At 39.8% G+C, this 14,495-nt stretch overlaps 1 protein-coding gene across 10 annotated transcripts in view; it reads left to right on the top strand.

The window, feature by feature from the left end:
• kif6 (kinesin family member 6) overlaps positions 1-14,495 on the top strand; it is a 69,892-nt gene that overhangs the window by 33,746 nt on the left and 21,651 nt on the right. For all 10 annotated transcript variants that reach the window (XR_012392734.1, XR_012392731.1, XR_012392736.1 and 7 more), the window contains 6 exons: positions 2,616-2,718; positions 6,916-6,971; positions 9,487-9,537; positions 10,664-10,745; positions 12,038-12,173; positions 13,239-13,306. Coding sequence is in view for 3 of the 10 variants with exons in the window: in XM_073927282.1 (XP_073783383.1) it covers positions 2,616-2,718; positions 6,916-6,971; positions 9,487-9,537; positions 10,664-10,745; positions 12,038-12,173; positions 13,239-13,306 (496 nt within the window). In the remaining 7 variants the exon portion in view is untranslated. The remainder of the gene's footprint in view (positions 1-2,615; positions 2,719-6,915; positions 6,972-9,486; positions 9,538-10,663; positions 10,746-12,037; positions 12,174-13,238; positions 13,307-14,495) is intronic.

The raw sequence follows: 14,495 nt of genomic DNA, 5'->3' as shown, positions 1-14,495 counted from the left end.
GATATGTTTTGTGGTCTTTATCAAGTTGCAAATATGATCCACTGTTTTAGTCTGTGCTGCATCTCTCTGGGCTGCTGTGATTTTAGTTGCAGTGTTGGGTAGAATTTGTTATAAAGTAACTAGTTATAGTACTATTCACTAGCACTAGTGTTAGTATAGTACTATTCAAATAAAAACAGACACTGTGTCATGGGCTGCGTCTGAAACCGCCTACTACTCAGTAGGTACTGCATTTGAATTTAAACGTACTACTCGGCCGTTAGAAAAGTACGTTCTGTACAGTATGAATGTAAAAAGTATGAATGGAATTCGGACATACTACATTCGCCATTTTGACATAGTCACGTGATGTACCTGTGTAATTTGCGTCGCTTTACTCCCATTCATGAATTCTCTCGTGGGGCATCATGGGATAGCGCAGCATGCATGGGATGCGCACTCCAGAATCTTGCCGGAAGTAGTAAGTCATCTGGATACTTCTCGCATACTGTTTTTCGAATTCTATGAATTCGGACATACTACTCAGCTCACATACTGATTTTAGCATACTGTATAGCAGTGGTTCTCAAACTGTGGTACGTGTACCACTAGTGGTACGCAGGCTTCCTTCTAGTGGTACGCGGAGGAATCAATTATGTCATACATGTATGTACATGTTATACATGTATTTCAAAATTTTTCAAAAATGATTTATATATGAATATGATGACATATAGTGTATATTTCTAAGGTCCAGGCAATATTTCCAGGTGTTTAAGTACAGCAGTTTTTTTTTTTTTTTTACATTTTTAAGAACAGTAACCTACCATTTTTAACCTTTAAAAGCACAATTTAATTTAAATGTTGACGTGTTTAGTTTATTTATTTATTTATTTGTTTTTTTACAAATAAGCACAGTGCAGTGTTAATGTTCAGACTCTTTATAATATTTAAAGTGGCTGACAACAATAAATATTTTTAATAATAGGAATTAATCTGCCCCATTTTTGAACTGTGCAGAGCTGTAGCTGCTTTATTGGGACTACTTCGCTACTGTATTTCAATACTGCTCGTTATGGTGGTACTTGGAGTGACAATTTTTTTCTGAGGTGGTACTTGATGAAAAAGGTTTGAGAACCATTGCTGTATAGTATAGAAGTATGCGGTTTCGGACGCAGCTACGGATTTAATTTTGAATCTTTTTTTTTTTTTCGCCTGTATACTAACTGTGTAGGTCTGTCTGCAATGGTTTTCCCCCCTCGGGCATTGCAGTTGAAAGGTGCTGTGCACTGCAGATTTCAAAAGAAATGAGGAGCTCAGATCAACACAGTCTGGCTGCTGTTTGTTATTATGTTATATTTTTAAGTGTTTAGGACAATCCTTGGTTTGAACATTGATGTGAATAAATGATGAATTTCAGCATGCAGAAATAGCATCTTGAAGAGGCCGGGACCTAACAAGTACTAAAGGGCATTTGATTGATTTGAGAACCTGAAATATGATGTGACATCAAAAAAAGAAAAAAATTTAAATAATAATCATTGATTTATTTTACCAGAAGTGACAGACCTAAGAATTGTATTCACAGAGAAACAAATTTCCACTCTAGAATAGCAACATATGTGTTTTTTTTCATACCAGCTGTGCATTTCTGGATGCGGTGGTTTCCTGTCTCCAGATGATGGTCAGGGTCCCTGTTAAATAGCAAACAAACTGACTAGCATAATGTGCACCACAGGTGTTTCTCATCTGCGGCAGGCCTCGTTTTGTTCCCATGGCTATCGGTCCTGCCCCCACCACATACCCCCATTTCTCATCACAGGCCGGGGGCACTCCATGGCTGTGCATACTCCTGGGGGGGCGAGACCTATGAGATGGGCTAAGAGAAGAGGAGATGTAAAAAAACAGAGGAAAGACAGTGTAGACTGAGAGCAGGGAGAGAGGCAAAGAGGTCCTCCTGGCTGGCGGCATTTCTAGTGTCCCTCTTCGCTCCTGCTTCGGTGGACGGAAGGAGGCTTTTGCAACTTGACAAATCGTGGTGATTCCCCAGCACTTTCCCTGCCAGTGATGAGCCCCACGTCCCCTGCTCCTCCCCATGCTGGGAGCCGGCAGCAGGCACATCTTTTCCTCGTCAGCCTCAGGCCCCCCCGGCACTCTGGGCAGACGAAGAGGTTTCTCTCCCATTCTGGTGTACTCCTGAACACTCGCCCTCCCTCTCAGCGGCGAGAGCAACTGGACAATATGTCCCTACTTCTCCCGGATGTCGGCACCACTGTAATGAAGTTTACGGCCACCTGGCCGCCGGGAAGAAGGGGGCGGAGAACCGACAACCTTTTAATACGTTTTTAATGAATAAATCAAACAAACTGAAAGCAAAAGTCAAACAATAAGTCCAGGCCCGGTCCTCTCTCGTTCTCCTCTACCATCGTTCCTCCTATAGTCCAGAGCTCCTTCTGTGGGATTCGAGGCCGTTGTGTGCCACAGGTGTTTCTCATCTGCGGCAGGCCTCGTTTCATTGTCATGGCTCTTGGCCCCGCCCCCTCGCCACAGCAACATTCTAACAAAGAAATATTCAAACTACAAGTATTAAAAAAAGAAATGTCAAAACTTTAACATTATGCATCCTTCTTTTCCAGTGCCAGAATTATCTGCAGGTCAGCAGGAGGTATTTGAAGTCTTTCTGAGGGACCATAAAGAGCATTTATCAATCGAAGATAAAAGAGCTGTTTTGCAACAAAGGTCGGTGTATACAAGTGTCAGAATCCTGTCGTGACTGTTGTGTCATCTGAATGTTCTCAGTGTTTAGTGCAGGGGTCACCAATCCTGGTCCTGGAGGGCCGGTGTCCCTGCAGGGTTTAGCTCCATCTTGCCTCAACACACCTGCTTGGATGTTTCAAGTATACCTAGTAAGACCTTGATTAGCTTGTTCAGGTGTGTTTGATTAGGGTTGGAGCTAAAATCTGCAGGGCACCGGCCCTCCAGGAACAAGTTTGGTGACCACTGGTTTAGTGCGTCTGTTGTTGTTTTGTGACTCCTTCCCCTTCTACACTTATTTCCATCATTCCTTGCCCAGTTCTCTGATGAGTCAAAACTGGAGATGGACATGTAACATAGTCCTGTCTCTTCCATTCCTATTACCCATCACTCAGGGCCGGAGTGGGACTCCTTTTCAGCCCTGGAGTTTCAAGCCTCAGACCGGCCCACCTCAGTTTACGACTGACTATATTAAAATAAGGTCATTTCCAAATCAGTTTCTAATGACACTATCACGTCTTTTTTTTTGAGAAAACAGCTGCTTTAGAACTTCAAATGTTCAACAACCATAACAGTATTATATGTCTTAAAAATTAAAATGAAAAAAATTAATTACTTAGACGAGGATCGAACCCGGGTGAGCGACATCGTAACATAACGTGCTAACCACTGGACCACAATCTATACATAGAGTTGTGACTCATCTGACTCATTAACCTGCAGGCTGCATCTTGCTCACGAAGCTTCGAGAAAATAGATAAAAAGAGCAGAGCTGCGGTAAAAATAATGAATAAAAAGGCTGTGGTCAAGTAAATAAATAAATAAATTTTAAAAATGTGACTGCTAAGAGCAACAGATTCTGGAGCTAGGGAAACCAGCCCTCGCGGCCAAAAAACAGACCGGCCCACCGGGAATTCTCCCGGTCCTCCTGATTAGCCAATCCGGGCCTGCCATCACTCCTGATCATCTCATTGCTTACAGATGTTTGGGGTGGGGGCTTCCATGTCTCCCCTGTTTTGGCTGAGGAGGTAGTCCAGCTATTCATGTCATGACTTTATCTTCTTTTATCTGCCTTTACCTCATTGATTTGCCCTCCTACTCATCCTACATGTCTGCTTTGCCTTGTCACATTGTTTTAGAAATGTATCCTTTCTATGCATTCATGTTCTGCCATGTCCAATCATGTCTTTGTGGCTATGTCTTTGTTCTGTCCCCTACCTTGCAAACACTGTATTTTCATTCTGCATCCTTGTCCAACCAGTTGTTGAAATACACATGTTCTGTCTGATACCTTCACCTGACATGTGGTTTGCTGTTCATTACTACTGGAATACTTATTTTAGAATATGTTAAATAAATAAATAAATAAATAAACACAAAATAAATGAATTAGGGGCTTCACGGTGGCGCAGTGTGGTTGCTGGTTCAAGCCTCGGCTAAGTCAGTTGGCATTTCTGTGTGGAGTTTGCATGTTCTCCCCACGTTGGTGTGGGTTTCCTCCGAGTGCTGCGGTTTCCCCCACAGTCCAAACAGATGCACTATAGGTGTAACGACGGGGAGTGACACTGACAACAGAAGGTAGGATCCAAATGCAGGTTTAATCGTAGTCAGGCAAGCAATGGTCAAAACTGGTGTAAACAGGTATATTGAGACAGTCCAGAATCGTAGTCGAATAACAGGCAAGGAGGTCAGAAGGCAGGCGGCTAAACAGGAGAACTGGATAAACAAGGCTAGGATGAAAACACGGGAAAACAAGACCAGGATAACGCGTTGTAATGTCACCTTACATATAAACAAGACTCAGCAAACTGGATGGGTTCATGAATGGCTTAAGTATGGTGTGTTATCAGCCCTTGACAAGGTTCAGCTGGTGTATGTAATCAAGCGAGATGAATGAGCAGGCGTGCGTGTTTGGAAGTGCATGTATGAATATGTAGTCCTGGGAAATGCAGAAGTGAAGTTCATGATTATAGTGGAAACCAGCGATTTCCGGAGAACGATCGCTGGTTATCGTAACAATAGGTGAACTGGGTAAGCTAAATTGTCCGTAGTGTATGTGCGTGAATGAGTGTGTATGGATGTTTCCCAGTGATGGGTTGCATTTGGAAGAGCAATCGCTGTGTGAAACACATGCTGGATATTTTGGCGGTTCATACCGCTGTGGCGACCCCAGATTAATAAAGGGACTAAGCCGAAAAGAAAATGATTAAATACATGAGTAAGTAAAAACAAATCTCCCTCACCTTTATTTGCTGAAAATGTTTTGTCACAGACTCACCTGTTGACTTTTAAGCTTGGACTTTAAAACACACTTCCATGTCACTTGTTCTGTGCACTGCTGGCGACTTAACATCTGTACACCTTAACATGTTGTGGAGATTTTGGGTTTAGATTAGTCTAAGTTTGTTTCTTTTGAATCAGAATTCAAAACACAACTATTTTGCTTGATTTCACTGCATCTTAAAACAACAAAAACCAGTCAAAACATCTAGTTATCATTATCTCAATTTAAGGATGGCTGACGTGAAACTGACATTTCGACACAGTGTCGAGATCCCAAAGTGCAAATGTTTCGAAACACTGGACCAAAGTATGATCCGCAACACACAGATCATGTGAAAAAGAGATTTGAAAAACAGGTCACATGACTAAAACGATTCCAAGCATCAGCCATTTCAGAAGCATTTCGAAACCTGGCGAATCTGCATTTGATTGACAGGGTCAGGAAAAACATGCAGCCTAGTGGACCGTGCGTTTGCACAGAGGAAAGCCTGTAGTCAATGCGTGTAGTCGAGCATTTATACTTCTGCATGCTGTTTGTGTTGCTCTGGAATAACACTTTCGAAACGTATAAACAGCTGTTATGCCATTTCTAGGCTGTTGTGCTCTCTTTATGTTATTGATTATTGAATTTTTAGTTTGAGAAATATAGATATTGTTGTTCATTCATTCATTCATTCATTTTCTTGTGGGCTTAGTCCCTTTATTAATCCAGGGTCGCCACAGCGGAATGAACCGCCAACTTATCCAGCAAGTTTTTACGCAGCGGATGCCCTTCAAGCCGCAACCCATCTCTGGGAAACATCCACACACACACTCACACACACATATTCATACACTGTGGACAAATAAGCTTACCCAATTCACCTGTACCGCATGTCTTTGGACTGTTGGGGAAACCGGAGCACCCGGTGGAAACCCACGCGAACGCAGGGAGAACATGCAAACTCCACACAGAAACGCCAACTGAGCCGAGGCTCGAACCAGCGACCTTCTTGCTGTAAGGCAACAGCACTACCTACTGCGCCACTGCTTCGCCCGATATTGTTGTTTTGAGTGTTTATAATTTTATTTAGTTTGATTGATATAAACAATGTTTTTGTCCTTGTTAGGTTGGTATAGACTGTAGCTTTAGACTATAAAAGGCTTTCTGGCTTTATTATTTTGCTAATTTATCTTATGTTGTACTTGATCCAGGCCCGGATTGGCTAATCGGGAGGACCGGGAGAATTCCCGGTGGGCCGGTCCGTTTTTTGGCCGCGAGGGCCGGTGTCCCTAGTTCCAGAATCGGTTGCTCTCAGCAGTCACACTTTTTAAAAATAATTTATTTATTTACTTGACCACAGCCTTCTTATTCATTATTTTACCGCAGTTCTGCTCTTTTTATCTATTTTCTCGCAGCCTCGTGAGCAGGATGCAGCCTGCAAGTTGATGATATAACTAGATAAGTCACCAATCACCGTACAGCTGTTGTGGTACAGTGGTTAGCACGATTAGATAATGACGCGGCCAACCTGGGTTCGGTCCTTGTCTGAGTAACAATTTTTTTTTTTTCATTTTTATTGTTAAGACATAATACTGTAAGGGTTGTTGAACATTTGAAGTTCTAAAAGAGCTGTTTTCTCAAAAAAAGACGTGATAGTGTCATTAGAAACTGAATTGGAAATAACCTTACTTTAATATAGTCAGTGGTGAACTGAGGTGGGCCGGTCTGAGGCTTGAAACTCCAGGGCTGAAGAAGAGTCCCACTCCGGCCCTGACTTGATCAGTATTAATCTACATACTTACAAGTTTATTCTTTTATTTAATTTAAGATTACTATTCTCGAAAAACTGTAACTTTTTAAATTTCACTCTGTAGACATATGACAAAGATTTTCTCATTGGCTGTTTCGTTTTGCAGGTTTGTTGAAGCTAAGGCACTTGGTGAGCAAGTTAACCAGATCCGGACCAGAGTCAGTAAGTCAAACTTTTTGCCAAATTTTGCCAGTTGTTATTTAGTATATCATATAGATTTAACATTATAACAGTCAACCTTTTATGATTCATTTATAACTATTTAGAATTCTCTGTGTGTGGGGGGGTGATTGTACAGTGCATCCGGAAAGTATTCATAGAGCTTCACTATTTTCACATTTTTTTATCTTAGAGCCTTATTCCAAAAGGGATTAAATTCATTTATTTCCTCAACATTCTACACACAACACCACATTATGACAATGTGAAAAAGGATTTTTTTGAAATTGTTGCAAATTTATTACAAACAAAAACCCTGAAAAATCATATATACATCAGTATTCACATGCTTTGCTCAATACTTTTGTTGATGCACCTTTGGTAGCGATTACAGCCTCAAGTCTTTTTGAATATGATGCCACAAGGTTGGCACACGTGTCTTTGGAAATTTTTGCCCATTCCTCTTTGCAGTACCTCTCAAGCTCTATTGGGTTGGATGGGAAGTGACGGTGTACAGCCATTTTCAGATCTCTCCAGAGATGTTCCATAGGATTAAGATCTGGGCTCTGGCTGGGCCACTCAAGGACATTCACAGAGTTGTTGTGAAGCCATTCCATTAATATTTTGGCGGTGTGCTTTGGGTCATTGTCCTGCTGGAAGATAAACTGTCACCCCAGTCTGAGGTCAAGAGCACTCTGAAGCAGGTTTTCATTCAGGATGTCTCTGTACATTGCCGCATTTATCTTTCCCTCTATCCTGACTAGCCTTCCAGTTCCTGCTGCTGAAAAACATCCCCACAGCATGATGCTGCCACCTCCATGCTTCATTGTAGGGACGGTATTAACCTGGTGATAAGCGCTGCCTGGTTTTCTCCAAACGTAACGCCTGGCATTCACTCCAAAGAGTTCAATTTTAGTCTCATCAGACCAGAGAATTTTGTTTCCTATGGTCTGAGAGTCCTTCAGATGCCTTTTGGCAAATTCCAGGTGGGGAGTGGCTTCCGTCTGGCCACTCTACCATACAGGCCTGATTGGTGGATTGCTGCACAGATGGTTGTCCTTCTGTAAGGTTTTCCTCTCTTCACAGAAGAACGCTGGAGCTCAGACAGAGTGACAATCTGGTTATTGATCACCTCCCTGACTAAGGCCATTCTCCCCCGATCACTCAGCTTAGATGGCCGGCCAGCTCTAGGAAGAGTCCTGGTGGTTCCAAACATCTTCCACTTACGGATGATGGAGGCCGCTGTGCTCATTGGAACTTTCAGAGCAGCAGAAATGTTTCTGTAACCTTCCCCAGCCTCGTGCCTCGTGACAATTCTGTCTCAGACGTCTACAGACAATTCCTTTGTCTTCATGCTTGGTTTGTGCTTTGACATGCACTGTCAACCCTGAAACCTTATATAGACAGGTGTATCCAATCAAATGAATTGACCACAGGTGAACTCCAGTTAAGCTGCTGAAACATCTCAAGAATGATCAGTGGAAACAAAATGTACCTGAGCTCAATTTAGAGCATCACGGCAAAGACTGTGAATACTTTTGTACATGTGGTTTTTCAGAGTTTTTTTTGGTAATAAATTTACAACATTTAAAAAAAAATCTTTTTTTCACATTGTCAATATGGGGTATTGTGTGTGGAATTCTGAGGAAATTAATTAATTTAATCCATATTGGAATAAGGCTGTAACATAAAAAAATGTGGAAAAAGTGAAGCGCTATGAATACTTACCGGATGCACTGTATGTTATATATATTACACAAACACACACAGTGTACATACAGTTGGACACATAATTAAACATAATAGATTTCATAACTAACTTCTAATTACTGATAATAACAGTTGATGTTGACAGTTAATGTTGATGAATACATAATATTTTACTAGTTATTTTGCAAGCTACTAGTATTCAGCTTAAAGTGCAACAGTGGGTTGTTCTGTAGACAAAAAAAAAAAAAAAAAAACATTCTTGAAGGGGCAAGTAATATTGACCTTAAATTTTTTTAAAAACTTTTTTTATAGAAGAAAAAATAAACTATTACAGGGAACACTGTGGGAACACATGTGTGTATTTCTTTGCTCTGTTAAACTTTTATTTTTTTATTTTTATTTATTTACTCATTTTTACTCACATGCAATTTTGGTAGGAATAGTATTTTAAAAGTCTTTTGTCTTTAATAGGCAGATAACAGAAACTAAAAGCAAGTAAAATACCACAAAATAGAAAGCATGCAAGCAACGGACAGAGTTTTCTTCTCACAAATTTTAAATGTTCAGTTTGTTGCTGACACAGTTCAGTTCATTGAGATCTCTTTTTTTGAATCAGATTTTTAAAATCTGCAGTGGGTCCACAGGAGCAAGTTTGAAGACCTCCACTCTAACCTGTCAACGTTATCAATCAATCAATCAATCAATCAATCAATCAATCAATCAATCAATCAATCAATCAATCAATCAATCAATCAATCAATCAATCAATCAATCAATCAATTAATCAATCTCTTTCCTTCTTTTTTAGACTATCTGAAGGGCGAGCTGAAAAACAGACGAAAGCAAATGGCAGTCCAAGGTTGGTGACATAAAAATTACTTCTTTATTTTCTTTCACATAATCTTTTCCCTTACCAAATCCTCATATTCCGGATCAGTTTGTGGCATGGCCCTGGTAACAGTGTTTGTAATAAAATTTACAGTTTTTTTTCTATTTTTTTTTTCTATTGCTAACATACTTTTTTTCAATCTGTAGTCACATTTTCTTTTAACACAATTAGCACATCAGTCTGCGGAGGGTTTTTCCCATATGGCATGCGGTAACAAATTCCATTAAAACAACACTCTTTCAGCAGTTCCTGCCTCCAATACCTCAGTCACGGAGGTCAAGCATGAAATGTTTCTGAATGAGAGCAAAAATGTGCCAAATTGCAGTTAAAGTCTACAAATTAAAAATGAAACACCTGAAATTACACGAAACTGCGGAAGAAACGTGCATATTGTGGTGACGCAATGCCGATAATCGAATTATGTGCTATAACATGCTATAACATGAAGGAACATTCAAAAAGCAGCTCCTGAATACACCTTCATCATATCATAATCTTACTCAGATTAAGGCAAATAATTTGATAAGTGATGTCCATGTAAACGTAGTCAATGAAAGCAGGTAAATCTTCAGTTTATTCAGCAAACCGCTATTTACCCATTGACTTTTCTGGGTTTCTTTGTGTGTATTTTGATTACAAATTTACTACAAATCACACTGTACTTCCTTGAGAAGACGTGCACCACAATTGCAGCTTTGCTCAATGGCCTTTGTAATTTCAGTTTGATCAATCAAACTGTTTTTTGGATTTTCAGTTATCTTGCTGAAGTGAGTGCTTTACTCTGCATACTACAACTTCTGACAATGCTAGTCAGATGAGCATTGGTGGAAAGGCAGAGGGAATTGATTGAATGTATTGGGTGAGATGTTTGCTTGCTGACTGTAGTTTGATGAGCTGCTCTCATTTTATAGCCTTTCTATAAAATTTACAGGACATACCTAAAGTAACAACAGCAAAACAATCTGAATGACCTGGCCATGCATTTAGAATTGCTGAATGTTTTGACTTTTTGTACAGTTTGACAAAAGTCAAGTTTTTGACCTTCGTCTGAAATAAGTCACATTACATCAGTTTCTCTTTATTCTGTTCTTTTTAGGCTTAACAGGAAATCAAACAGAATCAGAGTTGGATCCTTTTGAGGAGAAAATCCTTACCCAGATAGAGGAGGAGAAGAAGAAGTGTGTTTCTTTTTAATTAAAATAACAATAGGGTATATGCGGAGCTAGTGTTTCTTCCACAACTGATAAACTTCCGGTTCATGTGACTTTTTCTATTTTATACGGTTTCTTTTACAGCATCGATGTTGTAATGAAATTAAAATACAATCAGTTAAGTAGACTTTGGCATTTATTTAGTCAACAAAGGCTCATTCTGAAAAACGTAGTCCCACGGGCATGGTTTAACGCCATTCTTATTCACGCTTACCGGTTGACTGCTTACCCCCTGTGGCAGCTTTCCCGCCGCAACCAGTTTATTCAGTTATCTCATAGTGTACGTCGACTGACTTGAGATGCAGAGGGGAGATGACCATGACGGGGTTCGAGTTCAGGGAAGAGCAGGTCCAGAAATCAGGTAAGACAAAAACAGAATGAAAAAAAAAAAAAAACGAACAAGCGAATTACAGGGTGGGAATGTGGTAAAATCCGAAAACATGGTAAACATCAGACGAAGGCGTTTCTTTTTTCTGGACGGCTTTTGTAAATTGTTGCTTGGGTTTAGGGAAGTAAGTGGGTGGGCGGGTCAGTCGATTGGCCAGCTGGCCAGCCAGTCATTGAGTCAGTCAGACAGACGTTCAGTCGACAGCGGCCTCTGGTGGGTTTCCGCGAGAATAGTGGGCACCAACGGCACTCGTGGGAGAAATTTGAGATAGGATAAAGTGCACGCAGCGGTCTCTCTTGGGTTTGCGAAAACAAAAACTGCAAAAATACATACCTCACCGGGCGTATTTCGCGGTTTCAAGAAACGGACTACGTTTTCAGAATGAGCCTGGGTTGCATTTACTTGCTCAAGCGTCAAAACGAGACAAAAAGTCGTTTACTCGCATGCGCCCATCAGAATCAGCAGGCTAGCGCAGAAACTTGAATATACTGGGGTAAAATAGATATTCATATTTTAAAGACGTGGTGGGGAAATTGTAATTTAATGCAGTGCTTCTTGTACAATCTGAGACCCACTTTATAGCGGATATCACTCAGCCAGTGGAGATCTCCGATTTTTTAAAGAAAACAGACCTTAAACGTGTCGATTTTGTAATGGCATACAGTTCACCGGAAGCGCTTAACCCAAGTTACAGACAAATAAAAAGTTCTTCTGCATTCTTCCGCATATACCCTATTCACAACAACAAGCTTCTTTAATGTTAAATGTACATCTCAATTAAAACTTTCTTATGTCTCATGAAGTTTATGATCTTTATGGAATGTGTTCTGTGTAATACTTGTATATCTGTTCTTTTTTTCTATCTTTATAGTTACAAGATCACATCTGGATGTTTAAAAGATTTGAAAACAGAGATTGAACATCTGCAGCTGTTACTTGAAAAGTCGAAAGTAAAAATCCAAAGTGACTTTGAGAACTGGTGGACCCAGGAAGGCGCTAGACTACAGGTTTTTATGTCTGCAATATATAGTATTAGCCCCTTTCACACAGTGATACCGGTAGGTCTCCTGAAAATTTCCGGAACGACTTTACCGGTAAATTAATAAAGCACTGTTCACACAGGCAAGGCCGTTACAGAATTTTTCCAGAAAAGACCGTTCACACATCCATTCCAAAATACCGGTAAATTCTGACATCATTAACCAGAAATGAGCTCTAAACGGCTGTGCTTTGTATTTGTAAACATTCGATTACATTACAAACTCTGTGGATGGATAAGTATTGTGAACAACGATGAAATCATATGGAGGAACACATTTACATGTCGAGATGTACATAATATGTGTGTTCTGGCGCGCACCGGCTGCTTTACGTGCACACGCGTCAGGTAAGCTTAAAGGTAAACAAACAACGGCTTATCATAAGCATTTCATCATTAACTTTTTTACACAGTTGGCATTAAGAAGGAACAGAAATGTTATCTGACCAACATCTAGCAGCTAAATGTGTCTGCCTGGAAAGATATTCATTTATTTTCATAAACCGCGCAGTCGTGAATGCGTCTGACCAAATTAGCCACAGATCAGTTATTAAGATTTAAAGTTCCAGGATCTGCCAAATCATCTTAGATCATTTAAGCGAGGTACGAAGAACGGACCCCAGGAGCCACAGATCACTAATACCTACAAATTGTCTCCATTCCAAAATAAGCTCTTTAAACCAACTTCAGCTTTGAAGACACTACAAACAAAATTGATTGTCAATATACTATGGAAACTCGAATATCAAAAGACAACCTACAAACATTGACTGAAATATAACACATAACAAGGGGGGCAGACAGTCACTGCGGCAACTAACAATGGTACTCATGGTGATAAACAAAGGGATTAGCACAGGAAACACAGAGAGAACAGAAACACATAAAGCAATGGGTCTTTAAATGGGTGCAGATTTCAGCACTACACTTTGATTAACAAGTCTGAGAAAATGTATGTTTTTATTTTATTTAAAAATTACACTTTTATTACATTGACTTAATGTACAGTATGTATTGTACCTTTCTTCATCAGGGTCACAGTGGAGAGAACACAGGAAACAATCGAAGAGGCATCAGCCCTCTCAGCCACATGTTAACCAGGTGAAAATATAGATATACATAGTTGAGGTCAAATGTTTACATAAATCTTGCAGAAATGTTGATTATTTTTCCAAAAATAAGTGGATTATACAAGTCAATTATGACAAAATTATTATGACAAAATGCAAAATACTTTTTTTAATTAAACACTGACTTTAAAAAAGATGTTTTACATAGAATATGTTTGCATTTAATCCACAAAAGAAAATGATTGTTAAATTTATTAAACAAAAATAGCTTGTTTAAAGTTTGACAAACACTTTATTCTAAATGTGTTGTTACCTGAATGATGCAGAAGGATGATTGTTTTTTGTGGGAGCATGTTTGTGTGCCTACCTATCTAAGAGTTGTCCTTACACACTCATTAACAGAGACATGAGAGTTAAGTGGGAGCATTTTAGATCCTCTGTTATTTGTTTAAGCACATTGCGACACAGTTGGAGCAGGAACTGTAGGGCCATTACACATGTAATTCATAGTCTTCACTCTCCTATGTTGTCTCAGAATGACTGTCAATGGCCCTGAGAGACTCTGAGAGACTCTGAGGGCCCTATCATAGACCCGGCGCAATGCGGCGCGACACAATTGTTGTTTGCTAGTTTCGGCTTGGCGCAGGAGTCGTTTTGACATTTTGCGCTACGCTTTTTAAATAGCAAATGCATTTGCGCTCATATGTGCGCCCATAGGCGTTCTGGTCTAAAAAAGGAGGTGTGTTAAGGTGCATTGCTGGTGCGTTGCTATTTTGAGGAACTAGAATAGTTCAATAGACCAGATCAAAGCAAGTCTATAGTCCAGCGCAAAGCGCGTTAGTTGTGCGCCTCGCTTACACACTGCTTTATACACACAGGATGTACAGCAATACACAAATCTTTACAAATGAAAAAGTATTATTACAAAAAATATTATTTTCTCCATGCCTTCTTCATCTCGGGATGCTTTTTCAGTTTATTAATAACAATTTGCTTTTGTATAATGTTATTATTATTAGCAGTATTATTTATTATACGCATATTTGTATTTGTTTTATTAAAAACAAGCTTAGATTTGTCCACCTGTCAGGTTTCAGACCATATGGGGCACAGCATGTGTATTAGGATATAACTCAGTTGTTTGACCACACTTCGTTATTATTATTCATTTATTCGTTTGCTGGAAATTCGAACTGAATTTAGAAATAGTTTTGAAACAA

This window comes from Danio rerio, chromosome 17, assembly GCF_049306965.1.
Source record: "Danio rerio strain Tuebingen ecotype United States chromosome 17, GRCz12tu, whole genome shotgun sequence".
NCBI lineage: Eukaryota > Metazoa > Chordata > Actinopteri > Cypriniformes > Danionidae > Danio > Danio rerio.
The sequence above is the reverse complement of the archived record's forward strand: the minus strand, read 5'-3'. Positions and strand labels throughout refer to the sequence as shown.